Source organism: Xenopus laevis, chromosome 7S (assembly GCF_017654675.1).
Source record: "Xenopus laevis strain J_2021 chromosome 7S, Xenopus_laevis_v10.1, whole genome shotgun sequence".
Lineage (NCBI taxonomy): Eukaryota > Metazoa > Chordata > Amphibia > Anura > Pipidae > Xenopus > Xenopus laevis.
In genome coordinates, this window is record NC_054384.1 from 38,708,892 (window position 1) to 38,726,165 (window position 17,274).

General features: G+C 38.2%; 1 protein-coding gene across 1 annotated transcript in view; it reads right to left on the reverse strand.

Annotated features, from left to right (window-relative positions):
* mmrn2.S (multimerin 2 S homeolog) overlaps positions 1 to 16,992 on the reverse strand; it is a 35,305-nt gene extending 18,313 nt beyond the window's left edge. Inside the window, exons 1-3 of the mRNA XM_018239474.2 lie at positions 16,372 to 16,992; positions 4,754 to 4,876; positions 3,155 to 3,261 (exon numbers count right to left, since the gene is read on the reverse strand). Coding sequence (XP_018094963.1) covers positions 3,155 to 3,261; positions 4,754 to 4,876; positions 16,372 to 16,652 — 511 coding nt within the window. The 5' untranslated portion in view covers positions 16,653 to 16,992. The remainder of the gene's footprint in view (positions 1 to 3,154; positions 3,262 to 4,753; positions 4,877 to 16,371) is intronic.
* Between the last annotated feature and the right edge of the window lie 282 nt (positions 16,993 to 17,274).

A 17,274-nucleotide genomic window follows, 5' to 3' on the forward strand; every position in this document is an offset into this window, starting at 1 on the left:
TCTATATGCCACGTGCTTGGGTACACCTATACATATTGTGCATCAAACTGTTCAGAGGACCCTAGGCTTTCATATTTGGGGTGATTTCTCTTGATACCTAAAAGTATGTGGGTAATACGATGCTGCAGGGTAGAAATTTTGAGGTGATTTTTGGAAATGTCACCAAAATCACCAAATTTAGGAATGGTTTTCGGCTTCGTACTTTGTAGTACAAAGACATGCATACCCAATTTAGATTCGTGGGAATGTGTACTTTCCGAAAATATATGGTTTTCTGGAGTGAACTTAATTTTTCCTACATTTGCCCCCCTCAAAACGATGTAAATGTGTTGATTTTGCAGTATCTGAATTGACAGACCATATGGGGGTCTTCCTTTTGGGGCCCCTATATGCCACGTGCTTGGGTACACCTATACATATTGGGCATCAAACTGTTCAGAGGACCCTAGGCTTTCATATTTGGGGTGATTTATCTTGATACCTAAAAGTATGTGGGAAATATGATGCTGCAGGTTGGAAATTTTGAGGTGATTTTTGGAAATGTCACCAAAATCACCAAATTTAGGAATGATTTGCGGCATTGTACTTTGGAGTACAAAGACATGCATACCCAATTTAGATTCGTGGGAATGTGTACTTTCCGAAAATATATGGTTTTCTTGGGTGAACTTACTTTTTTCTACTTTTGCCCCCCCCCAAAACGAGGTAAATGTGTTGATTTTGCAGTACCTGAAATGACAGACCATATGGGGGGGGTCTTCATTTTAGGGCCCCTATATGTCACGTGTTTGGGTACACCTATACATGTTTGGCATAAAACTGTTCAGAGGACCCTAGGCTTTCATATTTGGGGTGATTTGTCTTGATACCTAAAAGTATGTGGGTAATACGATGCTGCAGGGTGGAAATTTTGAGGTGATTTTTGGAAATGTCACCAAAATCACCACATTTAGGAATGGTTTGTGGCTTGGTACTTTGGAGTAGAAAGACATGCATACCCAAATTGGATTCAGGGGAATGTGTACTTTACGAAAATATATGGTTTTCTGGGGTGAACGTACTTTTTTCCTTTTTTCTACCTTTGTCCCCCCCCCCAAACAATGTAAATGTGTTGATTTTGCAGTATCTGAAATGACAGACCAAATGGGGGTCTTCCTTTTGGGGCCCCTGTCTGCCACGTGCTTGGGTACACCTATACATATTGGGCATCAAACTGTTCAGAGGACCCTAGGCTTTCATATTTGGGGTGATATCTCTTGATACCTAAAAGTATGTGGGTAATACGATGCTGCAGGGTAGAAATTTTGAGGTGATTTTTGGAAGTATCACCAAAATCACCAAATTTAGGAATGATTTGCGGCTTGGTACTTTGGAGTACAAACACATGCATACCCAATTTAGATTCATGGGAATGTGTACTTTCCGAAAATATATGGTTTTCTGGGGTGAACCCACTTTTTTCTACTTTTGACCCCCCCAAAACGATGTAAATGTGTTGATTTTGCAGTACCTGAAATGACAGACCATATGGGGGTCTTCCTTTTGGGGCCCCTGTATGCCACGTGCTTGGGTACACCTATACATATTGGGCATCAAACTGTTCAGAGGACCCTAGGCTTTCATATTTGGGGTGATTTCTCTTGATACCTAAAAGTATGTGGGTAATACGATGCTGCAGGGTAGAAATTTTGAGGTGATTTTTGGAAATGTCGCCAAAATCACCAAATTTAGGAATCGTTTGCGGCTTGGTACTTTGTAGTACAAAGACATGCATACCCAATTTAGATTCGTGGGAATGTGTACTTTCCGAAAATATATGGTTTTCTGGGATGAACTTATTTTTTTTTACTTTTACCCCACCCCAAAACGATGCAAATGTGCTGATTTTGCAGTATCTGGAATTACAGAACTGATAGCTCAAATGAGGTGTCTACAGTTTAGGGCCCCTATATGTCACGTGCTTGGGTACACCTATACATATTGGGCATCAAACTGTTCAGTGGATCCCAGGCTTTCATATTTGGGGTGTTTTACATTGATACCTAATGATGTGTGGGAGATACGATTCTGTAGATTGGAAGCTTTGAGGTCATTTTTCAAAAAATTCACCAATTTCTATAAAACATTATAACTTTAGGAAACAATTGCAACTTGGGAGTTTGGAGTACAACGATATGTTTACCCATTTTTGATTCACCAGAATCTGTTCTTTCTAATAATGGGTAGTTTTCTAGGGTAAACCTACTGTTAGTGGAATGTTTGGCCTTGAAATCAGAAGTATGCCGTTTGGGGAGCGGTGCTTTGGACATTTGCTAGTGTACTGCTTTTAGATTTTGATCTATACAAGTGAGAAATCTCCATAAAACTATATATATTTGGTATTGCCGCGTTCAGGAGACACAGACCTTTCCAAATCAGCTGTTTTCTCATACATAAAGTAAATAATGTTTCTGATATATGTGATTGTTCTTTGTGAAACATGATTTTTTTCATTTTATTGGACACTTAGAAGCCTATATTTTTTTACAGAAGTAGAATTACACCAAAATTCTTGCATATTTTGAAAGTTCAGGTTGTCCTGAAAAAAACAATATATTGTTTTCCTGGGTAAACTAAAAGACCGCCCCAGGAAGGGGCCTAAAAGTGAAAGAGTGCAAAATATCTAAAAACTGCTTGGCAGTAGATGTTCGCATCTAGGACAAAACGGCTGGCAGGGAAAGGGTTAAGGTGTCTTATAATGGCACTGTTTTGATTTTTATTGTTTGTTAAAGAAGAGGTAGGCAGTCCATATGTGGATTTTCAAGGTTTATTGAACCACACAGGGGCCAAACAATGGCTAACATTTGTATGTTCCAATAAGATCAATAGAGTTTGGCCATGACAGACTATCTTGCTTTCTATGTATTTCCAAACTATACCTATCTGATTTACCACTGGAATCAGTTACACTTGTAGCAGGAAGGAGGTGAAATTTTTTGTAATTGTCAGTTTATATCATGACCTCCCATTCATGCTGAAAGAATTCATTTTCTGACTTGATTTTCAGTGCTGGCAGATAAATCTAAAAATGGTCTGTCAAATTTGGCCCATGAAGGTTGCACACGAAACTACAGTCAAACAATATATTGGACTATTAGAAAACAATGTCTCTTACCGATGACCTCACAGTTGGTACCAATATATCCAGGGCAACATTTCCATTCTAAACTGGTTACTTCTTTCCTTTTAATTTCATACACTGGTTTCTGAGCAAGTCGGTACCTGTTAAATTCATAAAGTTTTATTATTTCTCAATGTAATTAGTAAGTAGCATTATTTTATAATTCATAGAGCTCCAAAGCAAACCTTCTATACACTGATCCACTGTCCATTCTCTTAAATGTAAGGGGAACCAGATTCTTTTGCCAGCTTTGTTTGCAGCAATTTGGTAAAAATATATTGAATTATTGAAGGAGTGGGCCTACCTCTATTGGTATGACCCTGAAAATGCAAAATTCATTGTTTGTTTGAAACTCCAAAAAAAAAAGAAGAAACTTTAGGTGTAGATGATTAATTAAATGCCTGATTCTTGTGGGTCTATTACGTTGTAGGAGGAGGAGTTGGCCTTGAGGTTAAACTTTTGATGTGGGATCACATGCTAGGGACCTTGGTTCTATTTCTTGTGGGAACTCCTTGTGACACTGGACAAGTCACCATCTTTTAGGGTCATCCTGGCATAATTATTATGACTTACCTTGATTGCTGTAAAGTGTTTTAATTCCCACTGGTTTCTGATAATTATCCTGTCCCTTATGTCATTTTTTTATTTTAAAACATAAGAGCATAAAATCATATCATCCAAAGTCCATACTTGCAAGTGGTACTTGCCATTATGTGGGACATGGCTAGGCCAATTACTTATATCCATAACAGGAACATGTGTAACCTTTCCCAGAATATTTATAACAAAAACACGGATATTAACTAATGGGAGCTACTGTTCAAAGGCAGGGATTCTTTACTGGTGAAGTGCTCTGAGATCGTTTAGTAGTACAGGTATGGAATCTGTTATCTGGAAACTCGTTCTCCAGAAAACTCAGAATTAGGGAAAGGCCATCTCCCAAAGACTTCATTTTAATTCACATTTTATTAGTAATTTCCTTTTCTTCGTAATAATAAAACAATGTATTGAACTTGATCCAAACTAAATATAATTAATCCTTGTTGGAAGCAAAACCAACCTGTTTTATTTAATGAGTCAAAAAATGGTGAAGGAAGCCATTCTTCCTTCACCGTTTTTTTGGCTTATAACTTTAAGAAATTTTGTGTGATGTCAGGAACACGTGGTGGAGCCAGCCCAAGATTTTTTCCAGCCAAAACTGGAACACTGGATATACCTGTACTGTTTGGTTTATTTAATGTTAACATGATTTTTTATAAGTCTTAAGGTATGAAGATCTGTTATCCAGAAACCCCCAGTTCCAGAGCATTCTGGATAACAGGTCCCATACTTGTATTTTGCACTTCTGCCAGATAGGCAACTACCTTTGACACCAATTAGTGAGAAGTCACAATGAATGCAACTCGAATGAATGCAATATCATTAGCTCACAGAAAGTGGGTCTGCATAATTTAGCAGATAAGTTTACAGCACTCATATGTCACAGATGAGCCTTTAACTATTGGCCTTTTAGATTCTACGTTACTTAACGTGCACAGGTTTATAAGAAAGCAACATTTTGGTTGAAGTTACTATAATTGTTTGCATACTCACATAGTTCTTTGGCAGTCTGGTGTACCAGATGGGCAGATGGTTTGGGACCTTATGATATACTTCTCTGTTTTACAAAGGTGTACAAATGACACAACTCTTGATCGAACATATGGACACCGGTTTCTTAAAACAAAATGATACACACGGTTATAATTTCATAACACATATTAATAACAACAATGACAATATATGAAATGAAAAAGGATGGTATCACTGACAAGTTTAAAGGGCAATAACAGTTGAGAATAATGAGGGGTATCTTTTGCCATAGATAGCCAGCCAGATAAAAAAAGGCTGTCTTCAAATTTGGGTATATGGCTCTGAATGGTTAGGCTATACATGTGCTTTAGGTTCTACATTCAGTAAGATTGACCACAGGGAAATTAAGGAGTAGTTTGCATGTCTTTACCCTTCCTTAATTGAGGGATAAAAACTCTATTTACTTTGAATGCATGATGTTTGCATCTAATATGTTTTTAGATCCCCAAGTGTGTCAGGTCCATCAAAACATGAACAGCAAAACATATTTTCTACCAGTGCTCATTTAGAAGTCATATGTATGAAAAAATGGCATAGGTTAAATAATTTGCTTTATTTGCTCCCCACTCCTGCACATTTATTGTGCTGCATAGCATAGTCACTGTATTTAGCCATATATTTTCAAAATGAAATAATTCTTAACCTTCTTTTATAAAAAATCTCAGAGTGCTATTTTTTTGCTTTGCAATGGTTACCAGATCACTTAAAATTCAGGGACTAACTAACTGCTTGACATCTTTCTGGATTCCCCAGTTTAACCTATAATAAAGAAGCCACATCAATTTTAAAACAACCCCTAAAAGTGTTTCTTCCAAAAGTTCAATTGCTACTACACAGTCCGAATGGGCCAGTACATTTCATATTGCTATTGTACTTATGAAAAGAAAATTGAAAAGGCAGTAATTACACACATCTGGAAGGTCAGTTTGCTTGTCTTTCACATGAGCTAAGAAAGCTACTGTATTCAACAAAACACCCACTCAGAAAAAGCAGGAATTCTGCTTGTTTGTGGAGAGAACAATGTCAGGAAATGGGGGCTTTTTACAGGTCATTGTATGTTTACAATCACATTCATTTACCATGGTGTTCCCAGCAGATTGGCAATCTCTGTTGACTAAATGAGACCAAATCTACATCTTATTAGGGGTGTGTGCAGATTCCCACCACCAACTGGTTCCTTACAAAAACTATGCTGCTAAAGGAAATTCTTAGATCATAGAAATAGATGACATTTTCTATTAAGTGCAAAATGCTGTATGGCGCTTAAAACAGTTTTATAATTGTAGTTGTACTACTTTATAAGGAAACTTAAGTGGGCATATTTGCTCAGCATTATGTTTCTGCTAAATGACTTTTCCCTATTTTGCTTATTGTGCAAAAATAAGTCTTTGTGCATGTATTTATGGATCAGTTGATATATACAGGCAAATAATTATAGAGGAAGCAGAGTGGGCCCAGGGGACAGGGGCACCTGGATCTTCTGCACTGAAATTTCCACTCCCAAGCCAAGTTCTTAATGTAAAATGTGCACACCCGCTGAAGTGGCAGGCTTGAGTGGGCGGACAGGGGGACCGGGGTTGCTGTGAGCACTGGGCCCACCAAAGTTTTTATTTGCGGAGGGCCTGGCAAAGGCTAGTTAGACCACTCCGAATCAAAAAAGGAGTGTTTTGGCTATGCTTCTTGCCTCTCTTGGTCTTCTGCCATTGTGTGTTTGTAAATATAATATAGGCAGCATATAATATTTTTCATTCAGTATAATTACTCTTTTTATGGTTATGTTGATATCCAAGTTGGCTTGTATAGTAGAATCAGCTCCCAGACTTTGTCAATTTGTAAGTCCTGGTGCACGTACCCTGACTGGCCACCTTCCAATCATGTTGATATCCAAGTTGGCTGCAAGTCAGCCAGACATGTTTGGGGCCTTCTGATGTACATTTGTAGGCAAGAGGAAACCATCTATGAACACTGGTGTCTGGCTGAAGCAGCCAATTTGAAAATCAACATAACCATGAAAATAGCTATGACTGCCCATCCAACTCATGTGTGCCTAGACAAGTAAACAAGTTGCATTGCAGTTTGAGTTTGCCTCCCCGTATTGTAGTGCTCCAGTGTTGCATGCCAGGAAGAAAAAGACTTACCAGATAAGGGAAAGCAATAGTAACATGGTGCTGTGCCATCGTGCTTAAGTCTCAACTGAAAAAGAGCTCTATAAAGAAAAACTTTTACACACAATATGGCAGTTTGGGGTATACTATTTGGAAGCATCCTTTTACAGTTTCACTTATGACACAAATTTATAGTTTCCTGAAAATCAGTTGTAGTCTTGATTCCATCCGTCAAAGGGCAGAAATAAATTTGACTTAATATTTGGAAAACGAGTTCTGCAGACATTATAACTACTAAGTGACAATGGAGTGTGTTGTAAAGCGCTGATATCTTGCTATCAAAATGCCATTTCTTTAATAAAGTGCAATGTGGTAATAACTTTGTATTTAAAAAAAAGTATTTTAATGAGCTTATTGCACCACCCCTTTTCTAGGGACTGAATTCTATGAAAAGTAACATTGTGCTTTTTTCCCCCCTGTTAAAGTCTAGAGGAAATGTATTTAAAATATGTGGAAAATTGGAAGCGAACCAATGAATAATTTAACACATGCAAATGCAACAGCATACACTCCTTAATGTCTCTATGGTTTTTCTAATGCAAACTGATACCAGATGAGAATTCAGTTTAGTACTATGCCAGGACTAACACCTCTCACATTTGCTGACCTGCAGCACTTCCAGGGATAGAGAAATGTGCACTTTGCTTTGTAGTGGGACAGAAAGAAAGATATGCGCTAAATTTGCAACATAATTATTGGGGTATTATGAACAAGGGGCAAATGGAAGTCACACATTTTTTCTATCATAAATTTTTCCATAGCAATAAAAATAATGTCAAACAAAGCAAACTTCCTTGACATTACACAATTTTTGCTAATTAACTTTAATCCATTTCCTATATACAAGTTTAGGGGTCTATTCCCTTCCCTCCAACCACAGATGGGACCAACGTCAGAAAATGTTCTTGGTTAAAGGAACAGTAACACCAAAAAATTACAGTGTTTTAAAGTAATGAAAATATCATGTATTGTTGGCCTGCACTGGTAAAACTGATCTGTTTGCCTCAAAAACACTACTATAGTTCATATAAACAAGCTGCTGGGGAGCAATGGCGGAAATTGAAAAACGGCTAAATGGCACAGGATAACTAATGGATAAAAGATAACACCATTAGACAGACAGAGCTTATTTGCTATCTGATGTGTAACCTGAGCCTTTTCTCCTTTGAATGGCAGCTTATTTATATAAACAATAGTATTGTTTCTTAAGCATACACAGCAGTTTTACCAGTGCAGGGCAACACTGCATTATATTTTAATTACTTTAAAACACTTTTATTTTTTGACGTTACTGTTCCTTTAAAGTACAACTGCAAAATTATCACAGTTAATATTTTCTCTTTTTAATTCAGGGATGGGATGTTGTGGAACAGTAGTTTCAGGGATGTACATTGTAGGCTGAACATTTCTGATTCCCATGAGTGTAATACAAGGAACAGAACACCCTGTTAGTTGTGGGGGCATGATTCTTACTGAAGTGCAAGTTCACCATATGTGTAAAAGTAAATATCTCCTGAAGATTTGGTGCACCTGCAAGACGGGAGCTAGGACCGCGTGGCCCGGCACTAGGACCTCACGACCAAGGGGCGCCTGCTGGTGAAATCCTGCGCTGCATGGGAGACAAATACCTGGCTCTCCAATCTCTTACATTTCAGTATTAACTTTCCTAGACGTGAACATTATTTTTCTTATTTATTACTAAAGTATTTATTATTAAAGAACTAAATACCCCCATTAAATCATTTTCTTTATAAACCACTAGGACTAAAGGTGGCCATAGACGTAACAATTACAATCTTTCCTGGAAAAGATATTTTCAAGAAAGATTGTTCCTTTCAATATAAATGTGTAGAGCGTAATCATCAGATATACTGGTAGAAACAATAGAATTCTACCTGTATCTGATGATTCAGCAGTAATAATGGCCGGGGGGTTGTTCGGTGCCTTCAAAGGCTGATATCCTAGTCTTCTGCCTTCTGTCTTCTGCTCGTCTCCCACCATACACAAACCGAATATCATATGAAAATTAGTTTTGTATGATATTATCTGTGCATCTATGGCCACCTTAAGAGTTTGCCAGTGTGAAGGCATGCACATTTTTTTTAAAATCCAAAGCCAGACCACTGGAATCCAACCTGAGTGTCACTAGCAGCCATTTCCACATAGAATGTGAAGAACTGCCTCTTTTGCTCTGCACCCAGCCACCCTCAGCCCTGGGCTGCTCCCTGTTTTGCCTGCTACGAGGTCTAAACAAGAGAAAGAACTGGAAAACCATAACAAGTCTTCTTCGCTGATGGCTCAAAATCTACTACTGAAAATCTACTGATCTGATGAAGAACTTATCTGTCAATAACATTACCAGGCAATATTCAATGTCCTAGAGACAAGCTGTTTCATTAGGTTGAACTATAGTTTTTTCTTTAATCATATATTTGATTAGCATCCCTTTTGCATGATGGTGTTCAGTAAATAATACTAGCTGGACTTGTGTGTGTTAACTCATTAATACTTTGGAGGAAAACCACAATCAACTGTTGAGGTATTTGCTGGCAACAGATCAAACTTAAATAATCTAAATGTGTTGCATTGTTCTCACTTCCTCCCAGTCATCCTTCTACACTTGGTTTAATCTGTATTTTTGGGAGTGGGCTGCATTCTGTGCTAACATTAGTTCTTCTCTAATAAGGCAAATGTATTATTTATAATTAAGTAACCTTAAAAAAGAAAATATAGACAGTTTCACAGCCTCTGTATGCACATATTGTGTGTTGTGATAACAGGTGCAAGTATGTACCAGTTTTAGTAACCTACAGCAAATACCATTTACTACTATTGTTTGAAAGCTTACTTCTGATTTTTTGCTATAGCTCACTAGGCATACAACATGCCTGTTACAACATTACAATATATCGAGGAATATCATAACAGGCACAAGGTTTGATCCAGGTCTTTGAACCTACACAAATACATGAGATGTGTGCTTTCAAACAGGGTAGAGTAGATGCTATGGGTCAGGGTAGCCAAAAGTCCCCAAAGAGGAGGTAAAATATGGCAGGTAATGCTAACTGGGCCTTCCTGGGTTTTGGTTTTCCCTCATAAACCAGAGGGAATTAAAGGTGTTCAATGTGCTTTACCAGTTTATTACCTTCATACCAAACAAGGGACAGTATGGAGCACCACTCGTTAACATTAACATTATTCTCCTTGATGACTAAAGCCTGTCTTGTTCCAGTTGCCCTGTTCCATTTGCCCTGCTCCACTTGCAATGTACAATGCTACATTATAAAGGGGTTTGAAATTAGATTAAAGTTTGTTTATTTAATTGCTTATATATAATTGCTGTCTGGTATTGTCTGATTAAAAACCTGTAACAGTGAAGTGTTCATGATTATAATGGATGACAGTGGAAGGTGTCTGCTGTGGAAGAAAAAAAAAGATGTTTCGCTGACTTATACACACGGATTAAAAATGTGTCCGTTTTTTTTTATCAAACTACTTTATAAAGTGTGAACATATTGTATTGTGCCTCTTTTTGAACCAAGGAGACTGGGCGTTCCTTTGTGGTTCCCAGTAGCTGCATATGGTGTCTCTGGGTGGGTTGATTCCTAGTATAGAATAACATTTGTCTGCAGACACAGTCTTGGTAATTATTCAGGGTGTTGCCCATAATTGGACAATAAACCAGCCAGCAAGAATATAAGCAGGAAGGTTTGATGTTTAAATGTTATTATTGTGAAATGACATCACACACACACACAGGTTGTCCATCACACATACTAGGACATTTAAGCAGTTTCTTACATGCAGAAACTGTCTTACACAATAGCACATGTAAGGTCTGTCCTGCGTACAGACATAAACTATATAGGCTGCCTATCCCACAGGCTGTTACACACACAGTAACAGACAAAAGCTGAGACACACATGGAGTGTCCCTATCACTCCATCTTTCTCTTGGTTTATCATGTGGCTATTTTTTTTCCTATATGTACTATTCTGTGGCCCACAAATGCCTAGGCCCCCGGGAGATCCATTGGTATTCTAGCAGGCCAGTCCAACACTGTCTCTTTGTGTTCACATCTCAGACTCATTCATGTTGTGTTGTATAGCAATTACTGAATATGTATAGTTCAAAGACTGAACTAGTCTAAATACCCTCTAATTATCTCCATTAGCATGTTACACTCTTACTGTCTATGCAGCCCCAGCAGTTAAGGGTCATTTACAATGTTGCAATCATCCTTTATTTTGCATTTTGCACACTGCTTGGGGCATTGTGCAAATATCTGGAAGCCTCTGAGCTCCATTTCTTGAGACCTGTGGAATGTGTTTAGAATGGGACACTGTCTGCAGTAGACAGCACTCCATTCAATAGGAGTGGGTGAGGGGAGGCACATAGGCGTCTTCCCCCCCCCCCACATCTATACCTGAAAAACAGTTCTGGAGGCAGAAAGTGCACATAAGTGTAATGCAATACAGCAGTTAATCCTACCAATTACCATTCATTGCATTATTGGTGTCCCCTTGATGCTAATTGGTAGGATTTCCTCCTCTCTTGGTGTCAGGTTTACCAAAGGTTCCAGTGAAGGAAGGACTTAGTCAAGATGAACTTGACCCACAAGAGGCTCAGACAACGCACAATCCTACCTGAAGGTTGAACAGGAGGACTGCGGGTGGAGAGAAGCCAATGAGGCTAAATAGTAAAGCGAGGTACCAGGGTTGAGATGAAAGGCTTGGCCAACAGATCTGGGTCAAGTGCAGGCAGCGTAGATTCAAGGTCACAAGCAGAAAGTCAAGACAGGGAGCAGAGGTTCATGGTCAGGAAACAGGCAGGATGGGCAAAGGATATAACAGCAGTAGGTATAAGGCTAGGCTTTAGGAATACACTTTACTAACCAGGCACAGAACTGCATCTGGCCTTTCCTTAAATAGCATCAGATTTGGCACCAATTCGCAGACATTGTGATGGCCACATCTGAACGCTACGCGTTAGAATGTAGGCAACATGACGTCCTGCATTTAGATGTACATGCGTCGGAATTTGTGTGCATACGGGAATCACTATAGCTTAATGTCACCGCAGAGGGAAGGGAGCGTGCCAGTGTAAGTATCCTTACACTGGGGATATTTTACTTGTGTTTTAATGATGTGTCAACTGTATAAAGCTTTGTAAAAAAAAAAAAACTGCTTCCCGACATGGTTCTACTTAAATGTATACAAAAAATATAAAGTACTATAGTTTAGTGAATGGGACTGATCTAACACTGAAGATGTAGTCAAAATGTTTGTCATGAGGGCAATGTCACTGTCAATGCTTACTAGGAGCCACATTCTCAGTCTGAGAAAAAGAGAGATCAAGAATTTGTAGGACTTGTGCAGAATGCTGGCCCTTGCACCAAGCAGATGACACACAGGCTTATCTGTCAGATGACATGTGATTAGGCCACACACATAGGTCAAATAATAGACCAGGCTGCAAGAGAAGTGTACATGAAATGAGGACCATTATCTACCATCTATCAATCAATTGATCTACCTATCTATGTTTAGCAGCTTGTTAATAAACTTAAAAGGGCTCATGCAGTTGAAATGCCATGTAGACATGCTGCTCAAGCCTCAAGCAATTTGCCAGGCCTTTGATGAGAAAACATAACTATCTGCTGTTTGGATAGCCTCTTTTGTTAAGTTTCCATGGTTTGCTGTTGTTATGGTTGCAACAAATCAAATTTTTCTTGAAAGAATGCTATAAAAAAGAGAGCGTATTTGTGGTTCTGGGGTCTGGGTAATCTAATTTCCCAATGTAATTTACAAAGAATGATCTGGCATATACAGAAAAAGTATTTGCATTACTGGAAAATCACTGGTAGACACACCAGTAATTATAGATTATTTATGGATAAATGCAGAATATACGCTCCATGAGATAGTAAAGTCTATAGTCTATAATACTCTGAGAGATTGTGATTAGTGTAAGATATTATAACATCATCTGAAATTAGATGATTGGCATCTTCTGAAATTGTTTGTTTTAAAATAAGTTAAACATCTGCAAGAATTTAACTGTAGCAATAAACGTATTATTATGAAATATGAATACATACATTCCATATTGTTGCATATATTCAAAGTCTTATGCGATTGAGGCAGTTATGGATGATATGTCAAAATGTGCACACTTGCGCATGTGATTCAGTGTAAATTGAACAAAGTTATCCCACTCCAGTCCAAGTGATAGAGGTAAGCCCATGAGGCACATACTCGGGTTTGTTGGCTCAGGAGACAGCAGATCCAGTTTACCTTTGTTATTTCATGGTCATGGGAAGCATGTCCCACAAAGGTCAGTGGATTCTGCATGGAGAACCATCAGAATGAACATTGAAAAAAACTGCATGAATGTGAAGTAGCAATTGGGAGAGTGAAACAACAGAAGAGAAGCAAGTATTCTAAAGGGCTGTGCATTTAACAGCAAAAGGGTAACAAAGAAAAAGATGTCTACATGGAGAAGGTGCTAGTGGAACAGAGGCCCACGGAGGAAGCACAGAGTCAGCAGGGAGTAGAAACACACACTAATTGTCAGGAGACTTCATATTGGGTAGTACATCCCCTCAGGAACAGTAACACCAAAAAATTAAAGCATTTTAAAGTAATGAAAATATCATGTATTGTTGCCCTGCACTGGTAAAACGGCTCTGTTTGCTTCAGAAAAACTACTATAGTTCATAGAAACAAGCTGCTGTGTAGCAATGGTGGAAATTGAAAAAAGGCCATATGGCACGGGTTAGATAGTGGATAACAGATAACACAGTTATGTTCTACAGAGCTTATCTGCTATCTGCTGTGTAACCTGAGCCTTTTCTCCTTTGAATCACTGCCCCCATTGCTAGCGCTACACAGCAACTTATTTGTATAAGCAATTGTCATGTTTCTGGAGCAAACACAGCAGTTTTACCAGTTCAAGGCAACGCAGCATTATATTTTTATTACACTTTCATTTGTTCATTTTACTGTTCCTTTAAGAGTATTACATAAAATACTGTATTGTGCAATATTTGGCAATTATTCTAGGACAATGGGGGGACAGTGCCATGTACTACTATCAAGCTAAAAGGGACACACGGTGGTGTTGCCTTATAATTAATTAGGGTTATAAAGACCATGTTAAACAAGCTCAGCTGGTGATATGCAGTCAGAGAGAGGTAACTGTTGAATACTACTGTAAAATTAGAACATCTTCAGTCTAAGCAAAATGTTCTGCCAAATAAAGTAAAAGCTGTTATAAAAGTATGGGTAAATGTAACCTTTGTAGCTGTGGTTTACTCTTAACAGTTTATAAGGGGCTGTATAACCCAGCTTCTTTAATAAAGCTTAATAAAATATGCCTAACTCAGAGCCCACTGGTTTAAACTTCTTCTCCCTTTTGCCTTGTTTAGGTGCCTGGGATTTCAAGATGGCAAAAGGCAAATGGTAGCAAGAAAAGTAGCCATAACAGCTCTCTGTGTGAGTGGTTCAACACAACATAAAGGACGGCTACACCTTAACATTTTCTAATAGAACTGTGCTTAGTTCTGGGTAGTACTTTTGCTTTCATTGGTATTATAGGTTCAAAAAAACCTTAGGGAGTTGTCCTACTATAGTAAGTATCAATTATAGCCTATTAAATGAGCCACTGCCCTAATGATATAGTTCCATGATCCCTAAATTGATAGGCCTCCCCCTTCTGCCTTGTTGTAATGGCATTAAACTCAGAGATTATATGAGATAATAAGGAGCTTGTGGTCAGTCTGACAGTGAGTCACTGGCTACTTAGGTAAAGCTAAAATTGCAAGTAGTTGTAGTTCTTTATAGATGCTTGGTAATATAAAGCAGAAGGAAAAGACTTTAAACAGGCTAATTCACTCTCGGAATCCCACATTCAACTAATTCATACTTTTTGTGCCTTAAAAAGTTGGTCACAGTTAAAGTGTAAGAAGATGCCCATGGACTTCCCCTACATACAAGTTGTGTCTCTGCATGTGCCTTATTTCTTGTGTTTGGTGGTGCAAAAGTTTGCCCCTAACAGTGGTGGGTATAAAAAAGCAAGTGCATTGTGGACACAAACATAATACTTTGATTCTGTTATTTGTAAGTTGCTTAATTCAGAAGATATTGATCATTAAAACCAAGCTATTAGTTTGAGATTGTAAACTATTATGGGCAGGGCCCTCTTCACCCTTTACATTGGTTACCGGTCACTATGTATGTAATTCTGGATGTTTTTGTATAAACCTGTACAGCGCTGTGGAATATATTGGATCTCCAAAAATACACGTTAAACATAATCACGTTAAGATACATTGTTGCCACTTACAGATACATTTATCAAAATCAGCTACATATTGCAAGGTGCAAAGAAAAGTGCAAATTTGCATTAATAAAACATCATAAAGAAATAATTCATCCCATGTGGCTGCCGTATTTAGCATCATTAATGTAAAACCTGTGCCTTACAGCTGGGGTCCCCAACCTTATTTTACGTGTGAACTTCATTTTGATTGGTCCAATTTTGAGTTCATGGGAGTTTTTAAAAATTCACATGAATTCAAAATTCAACCTTTGATAAACCTTTGATAACTGATATTACAGTTCCTGCTTTCCATGCCAATAAATAATGTTTTTGGTCCAGAATAAACCACGTCATTATGTTTATTTGAAATGTAGCTGTTACTAATAAAAAACATTAAGGAGGAAGTCTCTGAAAGGCATCCTACTGGCAGCCAGGGAAAGATATGGCTATGGAAAATAATTAGCAGAGTAATCAACAGAACCCTATCACTAAGTGACATCATGTCTGACAGGTGAAACAGCAGAGCTCACCCAGCAGCAGGCAGTGTGGGCAAGATTTACAGTAACCTAAGAAAATATACAATTCCATGGTAGGTAAATAAATCTGTAAAAATAAAAAATTGCTACTGCTTGCTGTTTTGAAACTAGTGTTTCAATTGAACCCATTCATGAAATGCCTTGTGCGCTTTTATTCAGTATACAAGAAGCAAGTATCAATGGCCATAGTAAATAAAGATCTGCTTGTAATTCCAATGCGCTTCCAGCTCCCAGTCTGACAGCTGAGCCTCTGCATGCTACTAAACCCAATGACACAATGCCAACATTTCCTCTGTATGAAGCGAATAATAAAGGAAAGAAATGGGGTTTCCTATATAATCTTAATCTTCTGCAAATAATCATGTACATATTCAAAAATCGATATTGCTCCCTTGAAGACGGTGAGCTACTCATGTCCATTTGACATTGTTGTGGAATTTTAATATTTACACTAGTGCACAACACAACAACCTAAATGCATTTAATTCAATATCTAAAGAAGGGAATGGCAAAGCATTTCAGATGTGCAGAAACAACAGATAACATTTTACTCACCCGCTTGTTGGGTAAGGCTCTTTGGCATCATGGAAATCTGATTTGCTGCCTTCTGATGGAACAGTACTTGGTACATCAGTTAAGTCCTGATCCAAAACATCTTTTCTGTCTAGGTTATCAGTGTGCCCAGGAAGTCCATGAGGATATGAGGATACCCCATGCACCTCTAGTCTGGCACCTATGGGGGACAATCCAGCATCATAATGATATCTGCTTGCTGAAGAAGTGACCAGGTATATTAGCCTAGTGAAGCAGATAAACACACACCGCTTCTCTGCCATGGTTCTCTCTCTCACAGGCTGATATCCACTTGAGCTTCCCTGCGCTCGGTCTGAAGGACTGACAGAAACCCCTTTGAACTGCCTTCAAGTTAGAAACTAGGGGTGGGGGAGGCTCTTCACAAAGAACGGAAAAAACTCACAATCCCTCTCAGCCAGTGTGGAAATGTGAAAGGTCAGCAGACAATGTGAGGGCCTGTTCCTGTGGGGTGAGCACAAAATCTAGTTAGGCGAAAAAAGGGTATTTTTCAAGGAAGCTTTGGATGCTGGCAGCCTCTTCAGTAACATTATTCCTGGGAATGATGGTCTTATCAGAATCTTCCTCTGTGGTCAGTGTGAAATAGGGCTGACAGAGGAAGGAAAAGGATGTTTGTTTTAGCAGAGCCAATAAGACAATGTTTACATTATGTTTCTGTTAAAACCATTAAACCTATATTGAGTAAATATTCTATAATCCCACTGATAAATGGTGAAGGTATAGCTTATAATTAAAAAAAAACAACATCTTAAAGGAAAAGTTGTAAAAAGCAAAATAAAAAGATAAAAATCATTTTTTTTTATCTTCTGATTTCTTCTGATTCAAATACTCTGGCAATTGCTGATGAATTGTGCTTAGTGCAAAGGA